This window comes from Dipodomys merriami, unplaced genomic scaffold (genome assembly GCF_024711535.1).
Source record: "Dipodomys merriami isolate MVZ:Mamm:240054 unplaced genomic scaffold, mDipMer1.0.p SCAF_15, whole genome shotgun sequence".
Taxonomy (NCBI): domain Eukaryota; kingdom Metazoa; phylum Chordata; class Mammalia; order Rodentia; family Heteromyidae; genus Dipodomys; species Dipodomys merriami.
Genome location: NW_027202826.1, coordinates 18,644,468 through 18,668,543, shown reverse-complemented (window position 1 = coordinate 18,668,543; position 24,076 = coordinate 18,644,468). Strand labels below are relative to the sequence as shown.

Sequence of the window (24,076 nt, the reverse complement as noted above, 5' to 3'; positions counted from 1 at the left end):
GGTGGTGGTGGTGGTTCTCAGAGCTGGAAAATGCCCCCTTATGAGCCTCTGCTGCCTCTCATGAAGATACTAGTAGCCCATACATCTTTGGAAGTTTTTGTTGTTTTATTCCTACCTTATATTTGGGAATGTTGAGCATGAAGTTTTTTAGGTTTGTTGGCCGGGGGGGGGGGGGGGGGGGGAGGGGGGGGAGGGGTGGACATTAGGGTATGAAGTTTTGATTTTGCTCCTTTCTTGCTTTGAGTTTATGAGAGAATTTATAGAGCTTTAAATTTTAAATTTTAAGCTCCTGGCTGGGCTCAATGATAACACTTCTGTAACTCCAGCACTCTGGGATGAGGCAGGAAGTCTGTAAGTTTGAGGCCAACTTGTATTATATAGTAAGGTACAAAATAAACCAAACACAAAATGAGGTTAAAATCTAACTATTATCACATCTTTGATCCCAAAACACCCACAAAAATTTTATTTTATTTTTATTTAATTAATTTATTTATTTTTGCGGTCATGAGGCTTGAACTCTGGGCCTGGGAGCTGTTCCTCAGCTCTTCAGCTCAAGGCAGCACTCTACCACTTCTGGCTTTTTCTGTTTATGTGGTGCTGAGGAATGGAACCTTGTATGCATGAGGCAAACATTCTACCACCGAGCCACCTTCCCAGTCCCCCAAATTTTAATGTTTAAGTGTTATGAAAAACTACCATGCTGGTATCCATTGTGATTATGTTAAGTACAGACTAAATTATAGTGAAAAGTTGACTATATAATACATATTTGTTTTTGTCAAAGGCTAATAGCTTGCTATCTCATTTAGTACTTTATAGTCTACAACTAGATTGTTAAAAAAAAACACCTAATTTTTGTATATTTGGCCTCTTAAATTCATTCGCCAAGAAAATAATATGGCTTATATAAATAGTAAGTATTTACATATTTGCAAATTTGCCAAAACACATATGTGAGATGTAACTTTTGATATAACATTTGACATATCCAATATTCAATAGCTTTATTGGGAGAATAATTTGTATACCATATAATTCACTTATGTAAAGTATGATGTAAATAAACGAGTTTTTAGTATACCCACAGAATTGTGTAGCCATCCTGACAGTTTTAAAACATTTTCTCACTTAAGAAAGAAACCTTTGGGCTGGAGACATGGCTCATATAGTTGAGTACCGGCCAGGAGCAAGAAAGCTGAGCTCTAAGAGCTTCAGGTTCTGAGTTTGAGTATTAGTACCACCAGAAAAAAAAAAAAAAGAGAAAGAAAACCATACTCAGTCCTCATGCTACATTTCTTCCCAGTTAAACTCCCTAATCTGTCTGCTGCCCTTAAAAATAGCTAATCTGCTTTCTGCTTGTGTAGATTTACCCATTCTGTACCTTCCTACACCTCTTCCTCCTTCCTCTCTCTACTCCTTTCCTTTCTCTTCCTTGTGCTGGGGGTCAAACCCAAGCTCTTTAACAGACTAGGTAAACTAACATCCCAGCTTATATGTGTGTGTCATATAATTGAAATCATATAGTATGCAGACTTTTATGACTTCTTTCATTAAACATATTTTCACAGATGTCAATACTTGATTTCTTTTTTATCTCCAAATATATTCTATTGTCTGTCAAGTTCATTTTCTACTCATCTGTTCATCTGTTGCTAAATGTTTATTTTTTTTGTTATTCTGAATATTATTGCTATAAATATGACCCAAGTTTTTTTTTTTGTTTGTTTGTTTTTGTTTTGTCAGTCGTGGGGCTTGAACTCTGGGCTTGGGCGCTGGCCCTGCACTCTTCAGCTCAAGGCAAGTCCTTTACCGCCACAGCACCACTTCTGGTTTTTCTAGGTTTATCGGAGAGAAGAGTCTCATAGACTTTGCTGGGTTTCAACCATTATCCTCAGATCTCAGCCACCTGAGCATGAGCCACTGGTGCCCGGCTTGACCCAGTTTTTGTAATAGATGTGTTTCCATTCTTATGGATTTCTACCTAGTAATAAGATTATTGACTTATATGGCAATGATAGCTTTTTAATCATTTAAAGAACCTTCCATGCATTTTTCACCTTTTTATTTTCTGCAGGTAGCATATCAGTATACCAATTTCTCCTCATCCTTGTTAATACTTGCCATTATTCCTCATTTTATTATAGCCATACTGCTAGATGTGCTTGATGTGTTCTCTCTTTGATTTTCATTTCCATAATGGCTAATGATGTTGAGCAACAAAGTTGTGTTTCTTACCAGTCTTTTGTTTATCTCCTTTGGAAAAATGTCCTGGTTCTTTTCCCATTTAAAAGACAATAATGGCTTATGCCTGAAATCCTATTCAGGAGGCTGAGATGTGAGGGTAGATGTTTGGAGCCAGCCTAGGCAGACAAATCTGAGAGAAACTCTTATCTCCAGTTAACAGCAACAAACTGGAAGTGGAAGTATGGCTCCAGTGGTAGAGTGCCAACCTGGAGTAGAAAAGGCTAATAAATTAGCTGTGCTTCAGGCCCCGTACTAGCACACATACACAAAAGTTTACCTGGAGAATTAAAGACTGGGTTTTACTGTGCTGCCCAGGCTGGCCTTGAATTCATGGGTTCAGGTGATCCCCTTTGTCTCAGCCTCCTCAGTGAGAAATTGGTACTACAGGAGCTCACCTCTGAGCTCAGCTCTTTGTCCTTGTTTTTAAATGGCATTTTTGTCTGTCTGAAATATTGAAGTGTAAGGATTTTTTTAAAAATGTGTTCCAAATAGGTTTCTTTTTATCAGACACATGATTTGCAAATATTTCTCCCATTCTGTGGATTGTCTTCAGTCTATTCACAATAGCTGTTAAAACCAAAAGTATGAGGTGTGGCTCAGTTGTGAGAGCCCTGGCCAATGAGTGAAAGTATCAGGTCCCAAGTTTGAGTTCAGTTCTCAGATCAGAAAAAGAGAGAGAGAGAGAGAGAGAGAGAGAGAGAGAGAGAGAGAGAGAGAGAGAAATATATCAAATCAAAAGTAGTTTAGATGAAGTTCACTTTAAAAAACACCTTTTAATTTCTTTGTCATGTGTACAAATATTTGTAGAATATTTGGTTCAAACCTTAGTCATGAAGGGTTACTCTCATATTTTCTTCTTAGAGTTTTGTAATTTTAGTGCTTTTTTTAAACCTTGTCAGTTCATGTTAACTACTCAGTCTAGTAACTAGGATGGCAGATATACACCACCACATCAACTTTTAATTGGTTGAAATGAGGACTTCTTAACTTTGGCCTTGGCTGGCTGCAATGGTAACCATCCAGTCTCTGCTTCCCAAGTAGTTGGGTGGGAGCCTTATATCCAGCTAGTTTAGTTTTTAATATGGCAAGTTTCAAGCTTATACAAAGGAAAGAAAGTTGATTGATGAGTCCCTATAACACTGATATATTTTTTTACTACAATGAATATAGGCCCAATCTTATTTCATATTTCCCTCTATCCCCACCCTGATGCTGTTCTCCCCAGATTATTTTAAAGCACATCTTAGACATAATCATTACTAATACCTTCAGTGTTTAGATTTGTTCCTACATTTAACCACAGTATTTGGTGCTCATTCATATTTGCATGCCAGCCCATCTGGAAACATTTTTCCTTCTGTCTGAAATGTAACATTATTCTCAGTATTCTCTGAGTGAGGCAAGTCTTTTGTTTCTGTTTTTTGAGGTACTGGGGTTTGAACTCAGGGCCTTGTGTTTGCTGTGTAGTACTCTTTCACTTGAGCCAGACCTCTACCACTCTAATGAAAGTCTTTTAGAGATGAATTTTTCTCCTGTTTTCATTTGTTTGAAATGTTTTTATCTTGAGCACTTTTTGGAAAAGTAATGTACAACTCAAGTTAACAGGTTTTTTTTTTTTTTTTGTAATTATTTTAAAGATGGTATTCCAGTAGTTTTTGGTTCCTCTTGCTGCTGTTAAGAAATAAGCAGGAAGTGTAACTGGTCTGTGGATAATCTTATCACTGGATTTTTAAGGGTTTTTTTTGTTTTTTGTTTTGCTGCTGTTTTGTTTTTTGGTGGTAGTCCTAGGGTTTGAACTTAGAGGCTCATACCCCTAGCATACCCCTGGCCCTCACTAATTCTCTCATGTAAATGTGTCTCTCTTAAAAAGTTGCCAGTTTCACTATATGACAAAAGTACAATTATAAAGAACTGGTAGTTTCAGTTAATAACTTCTAAGTTTCTTAACGTCTTACTGCTGAGTGGCAATCGGTGTTGTATAAACAGCTGATTGCCGAAGGTCATTTACAGAGGTCCTATGGCAAACCTTTTTGAAGGACACAACTGTATAACTTCCTCTCACAATCTCATGTATGTTCCTGGATGTAAACAAGCACAGTATCCTTTTATCTTTGTGCAGCACTGTTGGAAATAATCATGAAAAATGGAAGCACTGCTGGAAGCAGCCCTCATTGCCGAAAACCAGCAGGTAGTGGTGATCAGAGCAAGCCTAACTGCACCAAGGACAGCACATCGGGTAGCGGTGAGAGCGGAAAAGGCTATACCAAAGACCAAGTGGATGGAGTGCTCAGGTAGGCACCAGTGTGACTCACGTCTCCATGGAGGCTGATAGCTGTAGAATTAATAGAGCAGACATGGAGGGATTAACTATGGGTGTTTCTTGGCTTCATATGGGTAAAAAAAAAAAAAATCAGCCTGTAAAGTATTTTAACTATACGGAAAGTTCCATTTTTTAAAAAATGAACTATAAATCACAGAAGTTCTTTGAAATACATTTTCAAGAGAAAAAGTATTTGAACTTCTGGCACCATCGATTGTTTACACCATCGTATTGAAAAGGAGATGAGTAATTGTATTGTCTTCTACATGGATGAAAGTGGGAAAATTCATGAAAGGAAAACTGAGGATAATTGGAACAGTGTTTTTAATTTCCTACTTAAAATAATAAAGGATATCCTATTTCTATTCTTTTTCTAGACCGCCTTTATAGATGTGCAACTGTCATATTGCCCTCCTTTTTTTGAATGTTTCCCTCTTATTATTCTCTCTGCTTCAGGCTATTTTAGTCTTACATCATGACACACTTCTACTGAAAGCAGAGGATTGGATAGAGTTGAAAAATTATGAACTGGGTTTTAGAGTTCTGGCCGTACTCATAAATAAAAACTGTTTTCTGGAAGTAAAATGAACCTCTTGAGTAGGAAACATTGGAAAACAGACTGTTTTGTTTTTTCTACATCTTAAGGACATTGTATTGATGATATACAGATGTTCTCCTAGGGAAACTAAAAATGGAGGAGTCTGAGCAGTGATTAACCCAGTAGTCCCGACAGGAGTGAACTAAACTGGATACTGAACTAGCTTAAGAGAGAGATGGTTAAAACTAATCAGACTAAGTCTTTCTCTTTTGCCCCTTTCCTGTTTCTCGTTTAATTTAATTTCTTTTCTCACCCCTTTTCCTCCACTGTTACTGTTTACATATTGTAATTGTACTTCAAATGTATGTGGAGATGCCAGTTTTAAAACTGAGTATCAATTTATTTGTATTTTAGCTTTTTTTCTTTATGTTTAATTGCAAACGTTAATTTTAACACTATCTGAACATGATCATAATAAAAATAAAAAGATTTCATTTTCTCCTGTTAGTGAAGCACTTTGAAAGCATAAATAAAACTACTAATCATTTTCACTATCATAGTACTGTTTCAGATGAGACTGAATACATGAGAACAAGCAAGAAATTTTTCTTTGGATTTCTTTCAGAAAAGCTAAAGCAAGCATGGTACCAAAATACAACTGGGAACCTCATCTGAAACAAATTGCATTTTCTAATAAGCATTCTCAGTGGATGAGCCAAATAAAATTAATTGTATTATTATATAACTGTTTTTCTAAAAAGACTAGAATCAACCATGTTTTGAAAGTTTTGGAGAATAATGTTTTGTTTTGTTTTTTAAAACCTAGGGTTATTTTACCAAACCCTTATTTTCTTCATTTTGTCCATCCTATTCCTGGGTATAGACAGAGAGAGGAATAACCCAAAAGTGTGGTAGAAATATGCAAGGGAGAACAGTATTATCTCTTCATTTTAGCATTTATTGCCCAGAAGACCTGACCTTAGGCAGGGGGACATTTTGAGAAAGGAAGATGAAAAAATAAGTGGGTATAAATACACTTTGTGTACTACTACAGTTGAACAGATGGAGATATAAAACATTGGGAGGGCTTCTGTCTGCTGGCTGGAGACAAAGTTGTTTTCTTGGAATTAGAAGAGATGAAAGCATGAGGAGAGTAGTGAAAGTATGGAACTTTGCAGCAGAGAGGAGGAAGGGGAATGGAAAGATTTCCAGTTTAGCCTTAAGGGCCCAGCCCTATTTGAGACCCTGAATCCATTATGGATAAAGAATTACTTTAATAGTATATCTGTATTAAAAGTTCTCTAAGCCAATAGTTATATTGCATTTTAAAGTTTTATATATGTGTGTATCTATGTATATACATACATGTATATATATATATAAATATATATATATATATTCCTTCTGGGACCAATTATGATTGGAACGTAACTCAAAATCTTTAAGCCACTAGCTTCTATGTAAGAGGTGCCCAGTTGAATCACGGGCTACTTATTCATGATTCATGGAGCAGATTAGCAGCCAAGATGTACATGTAGCATGCTTTTGTTTTTTGTTTTATCTATACACAAGGGACTTCTCTCAAGAAAGCATGTTATCTTGTTGGTTAGCATGATTATGCAAACAAGTTGCCCAGTGACAATTTGGCTCAACGGGGAGAAGCCATGCAATAATACCACACCCATTGCATAAGTAAGAGCCTGCTTACAGTAAGATTAAAGAAAAATTGTGCAACTTAGCAAACTAACATTCTGTGAAACTGAGTTGAAATATAGTAAAATACTTTATTTGAAGATAGTTTTAATATATCACTGGAAAATACCAGTGATTAAAAAATAAGAGCACATGAAACCACTAACTAGGCTATTATATTTATCATCAAGGATATTACTGTTAAATTTTTAACTAATCTGAACTTATGGGGATTTGAATTATGATTTGATTTAAGTTCTAGTTCTAACATAAAAAGAAGAGAAATCATTGTGCTAAAGTCATAAGAGAAATAATCCTTTGTCTCATAAATTTCTAAGTGTTAAACACCTGTTAAGTCTGATGATGTCTGTTTAAATAATCAGCTGTTGCGCATGGGATAAAAAGCAAATTGAAAGAGACTTCTCTCCTGAATACTATGCCTTCATGCATGTAAAAGAAGACAAGAAGTGTGGACCTGACATAGCTTATTCATTATTGAGTTCCAGACAGGTGTTTCTGGTCTTGTACAACATTTTTCTTCAGTGATTGGTCATGGGTTCCACCTGCTACTGCCCCCATACCTCCTTATTTCGTTTTATAGTTCTGGACCAAGGTTGAGGGACTGTATTTGTTGATGGCCTTCTTGCTGGCAGAGCTCCCAAACACTGCAGGCAGGGTATCCTGTGGCAGAGGACAAGGAGCACACACATAAGTGAATTATCCCTTCAAATCAGCTTTCTTTAAAAAATTACTTGGAAAGGCTGAAGGTTTGACTCTTACAGAAAAAAAAAATAGACTTTGAAAAGTGACAAATGCATATCACCAGTGAAAAGGAGCATGATGCACGACAGTATAGAGTAGATGTATGTCTCTTTCAGGTATGACATATTAGGCAAATGACTTCTCATTTGGAGCCTTACTTGAAATATATCATCTTAGCCTAACCACTGGTGGTGATGATTTTATGTCTCTACTGACTTCTCAAGAACTTTTCCTCGAATATGTCATGAAAAGTTGGGAGCAGGGATAATAGGGCAGAGCTGAATGCAGCTAGGAATCAGCGCAGTATTTGTTTTTCTTGTGTACTCTTTATTCTCTCTGTGGCAGCTCTTAGCTTTATCACCCAAACTAGAGCATTGAGAACTCCACATGGTCTTCCCTATGCTATTTAGCAACCCTTCTCTTACCTAGCATTTTCCATGGCCTGACCTTTTGAGTTGAGGAGATATCAATAAAAAAAAAATTTTAGAAGTGCAGTATGGAATATCATTGAATATTGTACACATTCAGATCAAACAATGGCTTAAGGAATGTTTATCACTGCTTTTTCTTTTCTCTATTTAAGAAATGTCTTCAGTGTTTGTAGCATTGTTCTTTGTTTCTTTGTCTCCTAGTATATTTTGTTTCTCCTCTATTCCAAGTGACTCTTGGTGCCAAGTACCTTTTTTTTTCACTATGACACATCACCTTATATCTGAACATGTCCTTTCAGAACCTCACCATTTTTGCTGTCAAATTGAAACAGCTATCCATCCATTCCTGCTGCCCAACAGTCTGCCCATCTGTCTGTTTACCTATGGTGAACAAGGTGTAACATCTACCTCAGACAGACTTTAGTCCAAGGAGTAATCAGACCAAAAACAAAAACCAAAAACAACAGCAAAGCCCTCTGAACTCAAAGCATATAAGGAGTGTACCAAACCTAGGGATTTGGATTCTTGGGGAAAAGAAGAGCTAAGCTGAGTTCTGAAAAGGGTGTAGAAACTAGCTAAGCAAGACAAGAGGCAGAAAAGGAGCTTCTGGGCATTGATTTGCAAGCATTTAGGGAACAGTGCCTGTGTAAAGTGCTGATTGTAAGAAGGAAATGGGAAGGAAAGGAGAGAGGTCATTGAAGTATGGCATATGCCTTTTCTCCTATGTTCTGGTTCTGAGACAACAAGATTTTCAAATCAAACAGATCTGAATTTCCATGAGGCTTCTCTGATGACTCTATTTCAAATACTAGCTTTACTCTTCCATTCTCCATTTCCCCTTCGTCACTTGATTTTTCTCCAAATATTATTCACCATGTGATGTCTTTGCATTTAACGTATATATTGATTAATTGTTTGTCCCCCTCTCAAGTGTAAATTTAGTGTGATTAATGTTTTTCTTTTTACTGCTATATTCATCATGATAGCATCTGAAATTGTGCCCAGCACTGTCAGTATGTCTTACTGAAGAAATAAGTCCTGATTCCCATTTGTTACTTGATTTTATGGTAGGCGCAATTTATGCAACCATTCTAAGCCTTTTTATTTTCTCACTGGTTAATTAGGTATAATAATACCTATCCAGTAAGGAACAAATGAAGTATTTTGTGTAAAAAAAGATAACATAATTCTTAGAGTCTTTTATGTGAAATCCTTGTAGTCAAATGTGGTTTGGAATTTAGAATTCTTCCTCTTCATTTAGAATAAAATTAAACATTATATAGTATCTAGCAGGGTATGGGGCAGCAGTCTATAGCATTTTGGCAGCAAAACATAAAAATATTCACACAAATGTGATAAAAGTTCTGTAGTAGTTTTTTATCCTTTCAAGTAAGTCTTAGCCTCTAAAAGAATTTAAGCCAGGTTTAGAATAACTAATTTTTCAGAGCTTTATGGGTATTGAATATGGACATGGGATTCTGGGCCTATACCTAATACAGATGATTTAGGAATTCTCTAAGTAACTTCCCTTGCCCTCCCCTCCTTTCTTCCTTTATGTCACATACTTTATTAATATACCTAGCAGAATGAGTCTCTAAAGATGGAAATTCTGTTTGTTTGCTGATACAGCTCATAGGAAATGTTTCTGTTTTTAAGCAAAATTGACTCATGTTAATTTTAAATATCTAAAGTAGGAAAAATCCAATATTATTGTATTACTATGACAGTTTTGTTGATATGATTATAAGAAAATGGCTGTATACATCTATAATTTTGTATAAGGCCTCATTTTTTTCACCCTGTCTGTAAAGCACACAATGAATGCTTTCACTGTAAAGTGAGAGGTAAGACTCATGCACCCTCAAGATACTTACTGTGAACTTGTATGTGCTAAGAACCGTGGTGGTTAATAGGTTTAGGGTTTTTTATTTTTAATCCATCTTGTCTCTACTATGCCCCTACTCCCCCTTTCCATTGTCCCAGATTAAATCCACGTGATGCATACACTCCACTACTTAGCTGCTCTTCTGCCTGTATGTCATGCTTTATATAATGCTAAATTAATCAGGTTGTGTGAGAATGTACATAGTGTTCTGTATTCCATTCAGAGTATTTCTTTTCCCATAAAATATTATACCTTAAATCAATTTCATACTTAAGGTATAAACTGTGTAATCTTTAGGAGTATGCACATCAGAATGGAAATTGTATATAACAATTTTTGAGTTTCATGTTATATTTTATTCATAAAGGATTCATGGCCTTTTTCATATAGTGACTCAGATATGCTAATAAGAATTCTCTCATTAGCATAATGATGCTTGATGGTCAAACCATAGGGTACTATAGTTGATTTCTAGACACTAACCTGTTACTTTTGTACTTGTTTAAATAAACACTACACAATTGACAAAATTATTAGAAAGTAATAGATATACATTTTTAGCCATGACATTAGTTTTGAAGAGTTTGGGGATTTATTTTATTCACTTCCATACTATATGGTTCTTTTTCTTTTGTGCTGGGTCTAGAGCTTGACCTTAGGGGCCTGTGTGCAGTTCCTTAGCTCAAGGCTATCACTCTACAACTTGAGCCATAGCTCCACTTGTGGCTTTTGGGTGGTAAGTGGAGAAAAGAGTCTCATGGACTTTACTGCTGGGATTGACTTTGAACGGTAATACTCAGATCTCAGCCTCCTGAATAGCTAGGATTACAGGCATGAGGCACCAGTGCCTGGCTTTATATAATTGTTCTTACACTCCTGTTTTACTTATAGTGAGTGTACAATCTTAATCTGCAATTATTATAAGCCTTATTTCTCTGTGGTTGTGATACTTGAACTAAGGACATTTTCATAGCTTATTCCTCTTAGACTGGGAAGCGGTAGAAGCAATGGTCTATGGCCAAAAGAGAGAATAAAGCAATTAAGCCTTAGAGGAATAAGCCATCATTAGATTTTGAGATATAATGCACAAATAGTTCTTTGTACTATTTTAATAAGTTAAAAATTAGAGACATTATTTGACCTTCTTCCTTGGAATTTACATCATAACATGCTTGCTTTTTCACAGCATAAACAAATGTAAAAACTACTATGAAGTACTTGGAGTTACAAAAGATGCTGGTGATGAAGATTTGAAAAGAGCTTATAGAAAGCTTGCTTTGAAGTTTCATCCAGATAAAAACCATGCACCAGGAGCAACAGATGCTTTTAAAAGTAAAGTAAACTTTTTAAAACAACTCCTTTTTTTTTTTTTTTTTTTTTTTAAGAATTTACCCTACAGTGTTTCAGAATAGTGAATTCTGGTTTTGGACTGATGCATTTAGAAAATAGCAAGGGTCTGAAAAATCAATTAAGTTAGAATTTAAATTTTAATTCTAAAACCCAGAGCCAAGCAAATGCAATTTGGTTGCTCAACAGCAAGAGGCCTGTTTGACATAGTCTTAAGCAGCCCAGCAGGTAGGTGCTGGCTTGCATGTGCCTGTTTTTGCACATTTCCCTGTGGTTGAGGTCAACTGAAAGTAGTATGCACTTTTTATGAGGTTGCTTCTGTTTTGTTTTCAGTACTGTGGTTTAAACTCAGTGCCTTGCACTTGCTAGGCAGACATCTTATTACTTGAGCCACAGTTTTCTTATATTTCTATTAAACCTGGAGAGTGCTTACATTCTTTATATGTGTTTTTAGCTACCATGGTTTTCTCTTAAATAGTTTCTCTTGCTTATACTTCATTTTCTTTCTTCATGATCTTCAACGTGGTTTTTTTTTTTTTTTGCCAATTTAGTAAATTAAGGTCAGACACCTGATTGTATAATTTCATATTTCATTACAATTTATTTGTAACAGTTAACTTGGAATTCATACTAAAATACTTGAATTTGTGATCATCTTGTAAGTTTGACATTCATAGAGGTCAGTATGCAATGTTTTTAATGTTAGGGTTTTAGAATAAGAGGAAAGAGATGCTCATTTTTAAAATGTTTCAAAAAGATATAAAAGACTCAATTGGGTCTTCCTTAAAATATTCAAATTATTGACAAAACAATTTAAAATTTTTATTGTTATTATTAAGGTGTTGTACAGAGGGCCTACCATTTCATAAGTCAGGTAATGAGTACATTTGTGGGTTTTTTGGGGACAATGTCACCCCTTCCTTTACTTTCCCCCTCCCATCCCTGCCCCTAAAGTTACATAGGTCATTTTCCACCCAGTGTAGACTAAATAGCACGATGCATTTGTTCACCCTTCCTCCGTCCCTCCCTTCCTGTGCTCCTTTCACACCCTCACAAGAAGAAAACAACAAAGCAAAAAATAAAATAACCACCACTAGAATACCAACAACAATAACAACAACAGAAAAAACATGTTTTCATTTCCTGGAGTTTGTTTCAATAAATCGTATTTTAAATGTTTAGAGAAGTTATGTCTTTGTGTTCCTCCCCTCAGGGTATCCCCCTTTAGTCTGGTTGTTTATATGTGAATGCCTAGAGTCCTGTATAGGTAGTTTTATTTTTGCAGGAAGTTGCCAAGGAAAATACATTAGGGAATCACTACTGTATTCCAATAAAGGCCTTGCTGTAACTGTGCAGCTGAAAGTGAAACACCACTTAGCAGAGCCTCCTCAGTTTACGTTGAAAGTGATATGTTGAGAGTGTAGGAAAAGCTACTGAAGTCCAAAAATGTCAGCTTACAAATCACATTTCTCTCAGTTTGTTGCATGAAGAAGGTATCCAGAAAACAAGGTTATTATTTTTTGTTATTTAAATCTATACCTTTTCTGTTATTAACAAAGGTAATATAGACAATACTTAAGTAAATTTCCAATGCAATTGTACACAAGTTGGAAAGTGATAAAATGTTCTAGTAGAATAGGTGTTTAATCTGTTTCATTATTGGTGCATAGTTTCTATGAAGAATTTTTTATCCCCCCCCATGAAGAATTTTACATTTTATTTAAACTTTAGTAAATGCAATATGTTTTTCATCTGTGCAGCCAGAGAAAAACTAGAAAAGTAACATTTTCAACAGTTATTTTTTTGGCATACATTCCCCTCAAAGGTAAAAGTTTCATGTTATAAATGAAGAACATTTAGTTTTTTGGTGTCTTAAAAATATTTTAAAATATTTGGCAGTGGGTTATTTTCATGTTTATATCTGTGAGGTGCTTTCAATGTGAATTTTTCATTAATGTTAAAATGTTACATTGCTGGATTGAAAGCATGTAGCTAGCATTGGTCTGGGACTAACACTGGATGTTAGTATTTCTTATTTCTATTTTGTATTTTGAAGAGGAGAACAGCCCCACAAGCTCACTAGACACTTTATGTGATTTTACAAAGATGGTTGTATTTTAAGTACAGTCATTTAGAGTTTAATGCTCTGCTTTGTAAATAAGAGACAACACTTATCAACATGTTTGGTGGTTATTTATCTCTAGAGGAGCAGCTCACATTATTTAATACACAAGAGGTTATCTGTAAGTCAGAATGCTAATTTATTAGTTCCAAAGAGGATCAGAATTGGGAACTATGAGCCACATTTCACCGGGGAGAAACTAGGTAGTAAAACCTGAGTTGTAGGCCAAGAATAGTTGTACACACCTTGATATCTCAGTTATTTGGGAGGCTGAAGCCAGAGGATTTCAAGTTTGAGACTGTCTCAAAAAGAAACAAAACAAAAGAATCTAAGCTGTAACTCATTGTCCCAGTGAACAGATATAATCAGGAACTATTACAAGCTGGTGTCATTAGGACAAAAATGACAAGCTTTATTCCTTCAACATGTAAGATTTTTTTCATGTTTTCTGAATCATCCTTTTTTTGTTGTTGGTGGTGGTGGTGGTTATGGGGCTTGAACTCTGGGCCTGGACGCTGTCCCTCAGCTCTTCAGCTCAAGGCTAGCGCTCTACCACTTGAGCCACTTCTGGGTTTTTGTGGTTTTGTTTTTGTTTTTTTAAACTCTTGGTTATCCTTGACTCTCTTATTTTTATTTTATTCTTTGGGTTGGTTGTGGGGTCTGAACTCTGGACCTGGATGGACACTGACCCTCAGCTCTTCAGCTCAATGCCCCCAAGGGCATGGCCCTAATGCCCTACTTCCAGTTAAGCCACACCTCCTACCCTCGACTGCCTCCCAATAATGCTGTCCTTTTATGGATCCATCAAGGGACTAATCCAATAATTAGAACAGAACCCTCCTGATCTAAAGATCTCTGCAAATGCCCTCAAAAACATACTAGAAAATAGGCCTTACTAGTCTTGTTAGGCATTTTTCAGACACATTTACAGTTGAGATTAACCATCAGGGTAGTGTTCAAAGTGGCAAGGTAGAGTGTTAGAACGTTGAGTACCATCCAGAGGTAACAAAGGCATATCTTCTTGGTGTCAGCGGAGTACAGACAGCAGTAATGACATCCCTTCTAGCCAAGGAGACCTGAGTGAAGTCTTGCCTGGCGGTAGTAAGGATTCCCAGGCTCATCCCTGCTTGGGATTCATCAGCCAAAGGAGGACCCTGAATGTTCATCTCCACCGGGAAGTAATGAGGTAGTTTTTCCTCTGTTCTCCTGGAATGAATAGTGTTGGGGGCAGAAGTTGAACTAAAGAATTGACAAAAAGCCGGAGTCTCATAATAATCAAAATGCCAAGTTTCAATTGAATCGCCTGTTCATACACCTAAGACCCGGAATCTCAACCAAGGTGAATTTTAAAAGTCAGTACTTAATTGCATATACGATGATAGAAAAGTTAGCATTTCCCAGCAAAGATTTTAAAGTACCTATTACAAAAGTTTAGTGACCAATTACAAATATATTAGCTAGAGAATTAGAGTCTCAGCAAAGTCTAGCAGAGAATGAAAGGCATACAAAATGTGAAAACATTCCAACTCAGAAATTGAAAATAACCATCAGCGATAAACAGAAGAGAACAAATGGTTTAAGAGGACCAACTAGAGTAATACTGAAGGGAAACTTACAACTCTAATAGAGAAGAGAAACAGCTTCAAATCAGTTTTCTTTTTTTGGGGGGTCCGGTCGTGGGGCTTGAACTCTGGGCCTCGGCTTCTACTTCACATATAGGGAAAAAGAAAAGCAAACCATCACAAGAAAAAGAAAGCGTTCAGGCCTATGACCAACAAAAAGAAAAAGCAAAAGAGCCAGTAAAATTGGAAACAAAATAATAGTAGTAAGCACCAGTGTCTCGAAAACTAGTTTTTTTTTTTTTAAAGATTAATAAGATTGGCAGCCTGACAAAGAAAAAAAAGCTAGAGTGACCATTACCATTAGATATCATCCAAAGGAGAGACTGAGGATACTGTGAACAGGTCCACATAAAAATAAACATTTCTAGGCTACATATGGTGGATCAATTCTAAAACAAAAAAGAAAAATCACAAATGGACTTCTCTGAAATAAATACGTGAATATTGTATAGAACTGCTTAGTGAATTAATATAATTATGAAACCCCAAATAGAAATTTCCAGGCTCAGATGAATTTACTGTGCGATTTTCTACCAACACTCCTTTTTTTGTGTGTGTGTAGCCAAAGCTGGTCTCAAACCCACAGTCAACCTACCTCAGCCTCCTAAATCCTGGATTAAGGTCATGAACCACCATGTCTGGCTTTTACCAAACTTTTAGAGAACTAAAAGCATTACTTCATACATTGTACCCAGACTGAGCTGTTCTTTCATTCTATTTGGAACGATTCATTTTCTTTAAGGCAGGGACCCTGGTGAGAGTGGAGATTGATGGTATTTATTTTCTCCACAATGTCTAGGAGTCCATCTGGAGTTTTTTTCTTTGAGATATAACTCAACACATTTCCCAGGTTAGTCTGGTCCTGAACTTGGGATCCTGCTTCCTCAGTAGCCTCCTTACTTCTGGGATTACAGGTGCCAACCAACTGGTCTGGTTTCATTTGGGTTTTGAGTAGACAGTCCTCGGTTTTCCTGTCTCAGTTAGCTGTTTCATAGTATTTATTCATAAAAATTCTACTCATCAGGTCCCAAGTCCAAAAGCAATAACAATACATGGGTTTCCAGAGTATCTTCAGGAGACAATTCAAAACAGCTGTAATGCTTTACATATAAAAGCAGGAACTACCTTATTCCCATACTGATGTTTCTAACAATCATTTCATAGATACAGCTGATATCTTATACTAGATTGCAAACCTCTTGCAATAAATACAGGTTATTTAAAAATGCTTTTGGCTCCCCTGTGGTGGCTGCCATAGGTACTGTTCAAGCAAATAGATGCTCATTAGGTAGTTGTTTTTAGATGACTGCATATTACATTGAAATTAATTTTACACAGACATTGTAGGGGAACTTTTTTCGTGTCACAGTAACTTGAAACTAGAATTCAAAGAGCTTTCAGGTATTCCATGAACCTTGTTTTATGAAATGTTAGTAAATGATTCATCTACCAGGGGATGCCTCAAATGGCGTGTGTGTGTGTGTGTGTGTGTGTGTGTGTGTGTGTGTGTGTGTGTGTGTGTGTGTGTGTGTGTGTGTGTGTGTGTGTGTGTGTGTGTGTGTGTGTGTGTGTGTGTGTGTGTGTGTGTGTGGTAATGGAACCCAATGGCTAGGGGACTTTTATGTTTATAATGTTACTTTTGTGTAAAACCTGAGCTAGAGGTCAAAATGATATACTTACTCAAAATGATACACTTATCAAGGTATTAACATATACCTAAAAATGAAGCATAGCAATCTATCTCTGCTAACACTGAGTGTCCAGTAGTAATATAAGTTTTAGGATTTAATGTTAATATACTATTGTCTGGTTTTTTCCTACCAGCCCCTCTCCCCCCTTTTTCCTTTTTGGGGCACTGTCATGGGGCCTGGGCGCTGTCCACTTAAGGGTAGTGGTCTACCATTTTGAGCCACAGTGCCATTTCTGGCTTTCTGGAGATAAGAGTTTCATAGCCTTTCCTGCCCCAGCTGGATTTGAACCCCTATCCTCAGATCTCAGCCTCCTGAGTAGTTAGGATTACATATGTAAGCCATCAGCACCCAGCTGGCCACTCTTTTTCGTTCAGACAGGTTCTCACTGTATAGCCACAGCTGATCTCAAACTCACAGTCCTCCTGCACAAATTCAGGGCTAGTGTAGCCTGGACAACATATCAATACACTGTCTCTAAGAAAAAGACTCCAGACTCAATGCCGGACTCCTAGACATTGCAGAGAAAATACCAATACTGTGTCCACTGTCATCAAGTTGAATGCCTTAAGGAAAATGAATCATTTCCAAATGGAATGAAAGAACAGCTCACTCTGGGCGGAAAAAAAAGGTTTCTGCTGTAGATTTTGTGGAGTAATGGGAGTGTACATGACCTACTGAGAAGCATTTGACTTCAACAATACTTACTTAGCCCGTTGAGCCCTTCGGGTCCTCATCTGTACAGCGGGAGTAGTAATGAATAATGTAATAAAGGATTTAATGCAAAAACAGTAACTACTCAGTAAGAGGGAAATACTGTTGTTATTGGTTTGAACAATCACCTCACCTGCCCTGGGGTTTTTTTGTTTTGTTTTACTTTGTTTTTGTTTTTTTGTTTTTTTTTGGATAGTTTTTCACTTGGTAGCTCAGGCAGCCAGCTTTGAATTTATAATCCTGCTTAGCCTCCCAAGTGCTGGGATTATAGGCATGCTTGGCTTGAGATTTGAACAGAAAGAAGTAAGTAGGGTTTTAAAGGGTGGAGCACAATTTTAATAAAAGATAGTTGAGACTTGCTGGGCTAGTATAAGAAGTTATGTTGAGGGCTGGGGACAGAGCTCAAGAGGTAGAGCACCGGCCTCGGTACAGTGGTGAGGCCCAGAGTTTAGTTCCTAATACTGAAGAAACAAAAAACAAACACAAAAAACTCTAAAGTATACAGTGGCCAATAATAGGATAAGACCAATAGTAATTTTTTAATATTCCATTATTTTCTAAAGTCACAAACAACTTTTAATCTTCACAATGATAGTTATTATCTTAATCTGCATTGCTTATGAACTCTATGATCTTCCACAATAAAACTATTTTTAAGTTTTTTAAATATGTTTTTTATTGTAAAAATAGTGTATAGAGGGGTTACAGTTACAAGTAACTGTAACATGAGTTACATTTCCTATCCAGCCTTGTTACCTCCTTCTTTATCCCCTACCATCCCTCCCCCCACCCCACCCCAAGTTGTAAAGTTCCTTTTCAACATAGTGTCTTGTAGGTCTCATGTTTACAATAGGTCAACCTGTATCCTTGTTTCAGCATTTTGTTATTTCCCTTTCCCTCCCCAAATTAGAAAAATATATATACAAGATGCAGGGCACCCACATCAAATACAGTGAAAACAGGTTATACTGGGAAAGAACATACAAAAGAACAAAAAGAAAAATCACATAGTACATTTTAAATATGTTAAAAGAAAACAATAGCAAGAAAGGAAAAAACAGTTATGTCCCTATCTTGGGGTTCATTTCACTTAATATTTTGAAAATTATTTTGAAAGGGTGGGTGTCCAGTACTTGAAAAGATAGGTATAATTTTTTTTCCTTTTAGATATTGAAAGGACAGTCATATCATGGTGTGGTGAACATGTGTAAATTCAGTGCCTTTGTTTGAGACAGTACAGTTGCAAGTTGAAGGCACTTACTGGTCTATAAAGTGAAATGCAGACCAGCCTGGACTCTCAAGACTCAATTTAAAAAATCTAGAAAAAACAAAGAATATTGATAATATAAATGATTGAAAAAAGTACTTATTTTTAAAAGAAATCACTATTATATCATAATTTTCTTGATTGGTTTCAAGTTTTTTTTAAGTAATACTGGCTTATCTGGAATAACTTCTTATAAGATAAAAATTTTGGCTTGCCAATTTTCATTCATTGTTTTTTCAGAGATTGGAAATGCCTATGCTGTTCTAAGTAATCCAGAAAAACGAAAACAGTATGACCTCACAGGCAATGAGGAACAAGCCTGTAATCACCAAAACAATGGCAGATTTAATTTCCACAGAGGTTGTGAAGCTGATATCACTCCAGAAGACTTATTCAATATATTTTTTGGTGGTGGATTTCCTTCAGGTACTTTAATGCTAATTATGAATACTTGTGTTTTGTGATGTCAGAGTTTTATAGCCTCCTGTTAGCTGTTTAGAGACTACCTACTTTGCCTTCATTTTTTTTCACCATGTTAGGGTCCTGTGATGATGTTCTGTAATGATAAGAGAAAAAAGTTAGGATTATTACTTATAGTCTGACTTTTCCTAGAACATATTTTCACTAAAAACTGGAGTCCAGATATTTGTTTTTTGTTTTTTGTTTTTGTTTTTTTTTTTTTTGGTTGGTCCTGGGGCTTGAATTTTGGGCTTGGGCACTGTCCCTCAGCTCTTCAGCTCAAGGCAAGCGCTCTACCGCTTGAGCCACTTCAATTTCTGTAAGACACTGCTACTGGAAATCCAGAAGCATCTTGATCTACAATATCCATTTGATCATTGTTGTTTGGAGATCTCTGTAAATATTTGATCAATAGCATTCTAGACGACTAATTTATTAGATCGATCTGGAGGTCCTCAGCGGTACTCCCATTGAAATGGTAATTCATCTGATTCCTATATAGTTTTTGGGTTGTTGTTAAGACGGAAATCCTTGACTAGACTGTCAAAGTGAAATAGTGGAAATTCCACTAATAAGAACCAACATAATGCTGCTTACATTTACTGGGAGTTATTTGTGTTGGAAGTAAATTGTCTTTGAGAATAAAGAAGTTAAAATGATAGTCCTGGCTTGTTAACAGTATTAACTTAAAGTGCTGAGTTAAACATTCAAGATGAGGAGAATCTTTATGAATATGACTTTACCTGCTGGTACTCACTGACTATTGTTAAGAAAGGCTGTAATCATCGATGGGATATTTTTACCAAAGATCCTTGAAGGAAAGAATAGATACACACACACACACACACACACACACACACACACACACACACACACACACACACACACACACACACACACACACACACACACACACACACACACACACACACACACACACACACACACACACACACACACACACACACACACACACACACACACACGAAAATACAATCTTCATTTTGACATATATGAATACATAACTTTCACAGAAAAGTAATCAAAACTGGTAATTTTGGCTGAAACTTTTAAGAACAATGAGAAGTCTTTGAGGCAATAGTGAACTTTTCTGTAGCTTATTTGCAGTTTTTTGCTAGTTATAAGTTTATTTTGCCAGTAATAACCTTCTCTGATTCATCACTTTTGAAAACAACTTGAATGTCCATCTATGAAACTTTAGACAGTTTTTTTAAACATGAATTAGACTGCTATCTCTTGATTTCTAGCAATGTTTGTGATTCATTTAAAGGCAAAATCAAACTTTCAGAGCAGTGATCTGATCCAAAGATTGTTATAAAAGAAAAAGAAAACAACAACAACAACAACAACAACAAAAAAACTATGCCCAGCACAGGGACTCACACTTGTCATCCTAACTACTCAAGAAGCTGAGATCTGATGATGATGTTGGTTCACAGCCAGCCTGGGTAGGAAAGTCCATAAGACTCTTATCTCCAATTAGCCACCAGAAAAAGCTGGAGGAATTGCTGACTCCAGTGGTAGAGCACTAGCATTGAGCCAAAGGACCTAAGGGATAGTGTCCAGGCCCTGAGTTCATGTCCCAGTACCAGAAAACAAAAACAAAAAAAATCAAAACTACCAAAAAAGTCTTCATGCATGTAAATATTGCTGGGGAATTCCTTCCCTGACTTTCATAAAAAATAAACTTTTGCCACCCCTTTAAAGAATGTAAAGTCTGGGAAGAATCATTCCCAATTTCCATTTACTCATCAATCATAGGAGGAGGCAGTAAATTGCTAAAAATAAACATCTATTATTTTCAGTCATCTTTAAGAAGAGAAAATACATTGTTCTAATTAGAATTATGACACCTCTAATTTAACCTTGCTTCTAATTTTCTAGGTAGTGTGCATTCATTTTCAAATGGCCGTGCTGGCTATAGCCATCAACATCAACATCGACACAGTGGACATGAAAGAGAAGAAGAAAGAGCAGATGTATGTTTGTCATAAGTTTAGAAATTATGAAATGGCCATTTTCTGCTTGAGGAAAGCAATTTGGGTTGTGTAAAAATAGGGAAAGTTGTTTAGGAAATGCGCTTTCTCTTACCAGAGATATTCAGAAGAGACTAGAAAATCCCCTGGGGCTACTATATGTCCAGGTCAAGATAGGGGTGTTTGGATAGTATGATAGCTTCAGGTTTGTTATTCTATGATTCTAGTGAAGATCCACTGTGCTATACATGCTATGAAGGTTCCTTCTTTTTTAGTCCTAAAGGATATGGAATTATACAGGAAAATTTAAATTAGAAGCAAACTTTTGTTCTAATGCAGTAGTATCTAAGTGCCAATAGTAATTGAATTACATGAGGTGGAAAGGGAAAAGGTGCTAGACTAGAAATTAAAAACCTGGGTCCTTGCATTTCCATCTTCCACCCTCAGATCCCAGATAAAATTAGTTTTGTGACCTGCAGTGTGTTGGTAGTTTCTATGTCTGTGTGAGAGAGAGACAAGGACTTACTCCTTTGTAAAGTGAGGTTGAATTATATCTGTGTTTCAAACATTGGAAAGGAATCACTGTACAATCAGACTTGAAAGCAGTGAAGATGATGATTAAAATGATGATCACAAATGTCCATTTTTGCCTATAAAAGTATATAATAACCATTGGGTTGTTGACAGTCTACATGTAGATTATAATTTGTTGTTTGATTTTTTTAACAGGGAGGTTTTTCTGTGTTTATCCAGCTGATGCCCATTATTGTATTGATCCTGGTGTCATTATTAAGCCAACTGATGGTCTCTAATCCTCCTTACTCCTTATACCCCAGATCGTAAGTAGCTAAGTGAAGTTTTACAAAAATTAATTCTTGTTCTTTCTTATCTAACTTCTGTTAAAAGGTTTCATGTTCTAAATTTTTTATGTGTACATTTAGTACAAATATAATAAATTTAAATTTTCAGATTTATGTTTTTAGTTTACATTTGTTACACTATGAATGACAGAAGTACTGTATTAAACTTGTATTTAATATGTTAAGTTATGTGTTGACAAGATATAAAAGAAAAATAACTTTAAAACAAAAAGAAAAATAATTGATATTACATAGATTTGTGTTACTAAGTGGGAAATACTAAGGTCAGGCCAAAACAAAGTTAATTCAACATTTCTTCTAGACAACTTGAATGTTACACAATGTATTTTAGGGTAACATCATATTGGCAATGACTTTATAGTCACTAAAAACAGGCTTAGTACACAATGAAAGTAAGTTATTTCTTCCAAATAAGACTTTGTTAACTAAAAATTGAGAGAACTTAGTAAGAACATAGTATTTTCAAAGTGTGGTCTCATGAAATTATGGTTTTAAGCAATTTGAGAGAATATAAATATTATTAGAATTATCTTTTAAATAATTTTTGTTACCTCAGTTTGTAGTAGCATATTGAATATCCACTTTAATTTTTTAAAAATGGTCTTGTATCTCTTTTGCAGTGGATCAGGGCAAACAATTAAAATGCAGACTGAAAACCTGGGTGTTGTTTATTATGTCAACAAGGACTTTAAAAATGAATATAAAGGAATGTTACTACAAAAGGTAGAAAAAAGTGTAGAAGAAGATTATGTGACTAATATTCGAAATAATTGCTGGAAAGAAAGACAACAAAGTAAGTCTGTCAAATATTTAACATCTTTTAAACATTTTTAGTCTTTGGGATTGATTACTATAAAATTCCCTTGTCAAAAAATGGCTCTCGCATTACCTAGTACATAATTGGAGCTTAGTACACAAAATTGTTATAGCCAAGCCCTTAAATCAGAGGGCTCCTCATCTACTCAACCAACCATGGAGACAAACACTTGCCAACCAAAAATATTCAAGGGGAAAAATTATGTCTGTTGCAGACTTTTTTTTTAAACCATTCTGGTTTTTTAAAACAAAAGGAGTAATTTGAAATAAACTGATAGAAGATAAGGTTAGGAATTGGAGATTTACATTTCAATTTAGGTCCTGTTATTCAGGGTGAGCTTTGTTTTATTAACTCTTAGGATTTTTGGAGTGTTTTTGGTGGTGGTGGTTTTTGGTTTTGGTTTTTGGTTTTCTGCCATTCACAGGGCTTGAACTCAGGACCTGGGTACTGTCCCTGGCTTTTATTTCTTTTCTTTTTCTCAAGGCTAGTACTCTACCACTTGAGTCACAGCTCTACTTCTGGGCTTGTGTGTGTGTGGGGGGGAGTAATGGGGAGCTCTGAATTAGAGATGTCTTATGGATGACTTTCCTACCCAAGCTGGCTTTGAACAGCGATCCTCAGATCTCAGTCTTCTGAGTAAGCTAGGATTACAGGCGTGAGTCACCAGTGTTAACTCTTAGGTTTAGAGAAGTGTATTATTTTAAAAGTGTATTATTTATAAGTAATTTTATATTATTTGTAAGTAAAATGTAAAGAGTATTATTAATTGAATTGCTAGTCCTAACTCAGCTGATTGAATTGTTACAAATAGAATATTACATTTTATTTATTTATTTATTTATTTATTTATTTATTTATTTATTTATTTATTTATTGTTGGTCGTGGAGCTTGAATTCTGGGCTTGAGTGCTGTCCCTGGGCTCTTCAGCTCAAGACGAGCGCTTTACCACTTGAGCTACAGCGCCACTTCCAGTTTTCTAGTGGTTTATTGAAGATAAGAGTCTCACAGACTTTCCTGCCCGTGCTGGCTTTGAACTGTGATCCTCAGATATCAGCCTCCTGAGTAGCTAGGATTACAGGCGTGAGCCACCTATGCCTGGCTCAAGAATATTACATTTTTTGGGCTGGGAAGGTGGCTCAGTGGTAGAGTGCTTGCCTTGCATGCACGAGGCCCTGGGTTCGATTCCTCAGCACCACATAAGCAAAAAGAAAAAAAGCCAGAAGTGGCGCTGTGGCTCAAGTGGTAGAGCGCTAGTCTTGAGCTGAAGAGCTGAGGGACAGCGCCCA

At 36.1% G+C, this 24,076-nt stretch overlaps 1 protein-coding gene across 2 annotated transcripts in view; it reads left to right on the top strand.

Moving 5' to 3' along the window:
* Positions 1 to 24,076, top strand: part of Dnajb14 (DnaJ heat shock protein family (Hsp40) member B14) — a 39,684-nt gene that overhangs the window by 10,026 nt on the left and 5,582 nt on the right. For both annotated transcript variants that reach the window (XM_070022334.1, XM_070022335.1), the window contains exons 2-7: positions 4,367 to 4,538; positions 11,062 to 11,207; positions 18,876 to 19,061; positions 21,000 to 21,094; positions 21,821 to 21,930; positions 22,593 to 22,765. In XM_070022334.1, coding sequence (XP_069878435.1) covers positions 4,367 to 4,538; positions 11,062 to 11,207; positions 18,876 to 19,061; positions 21,000 to 21,094; positions 21,821 to 21,930; positions 22,593 to 22,765 — 882 coding nt within the window. The remainder of the gene's footprint in view (positions 1 to 4,366; positions 4,539 to 11,061; positions 11,208 to 18,875; positions 19,062 to 20,999; positions 21,095 to 21,820; positions 21,931 to 22,592; positions 22,766 to 24,076) is intronic.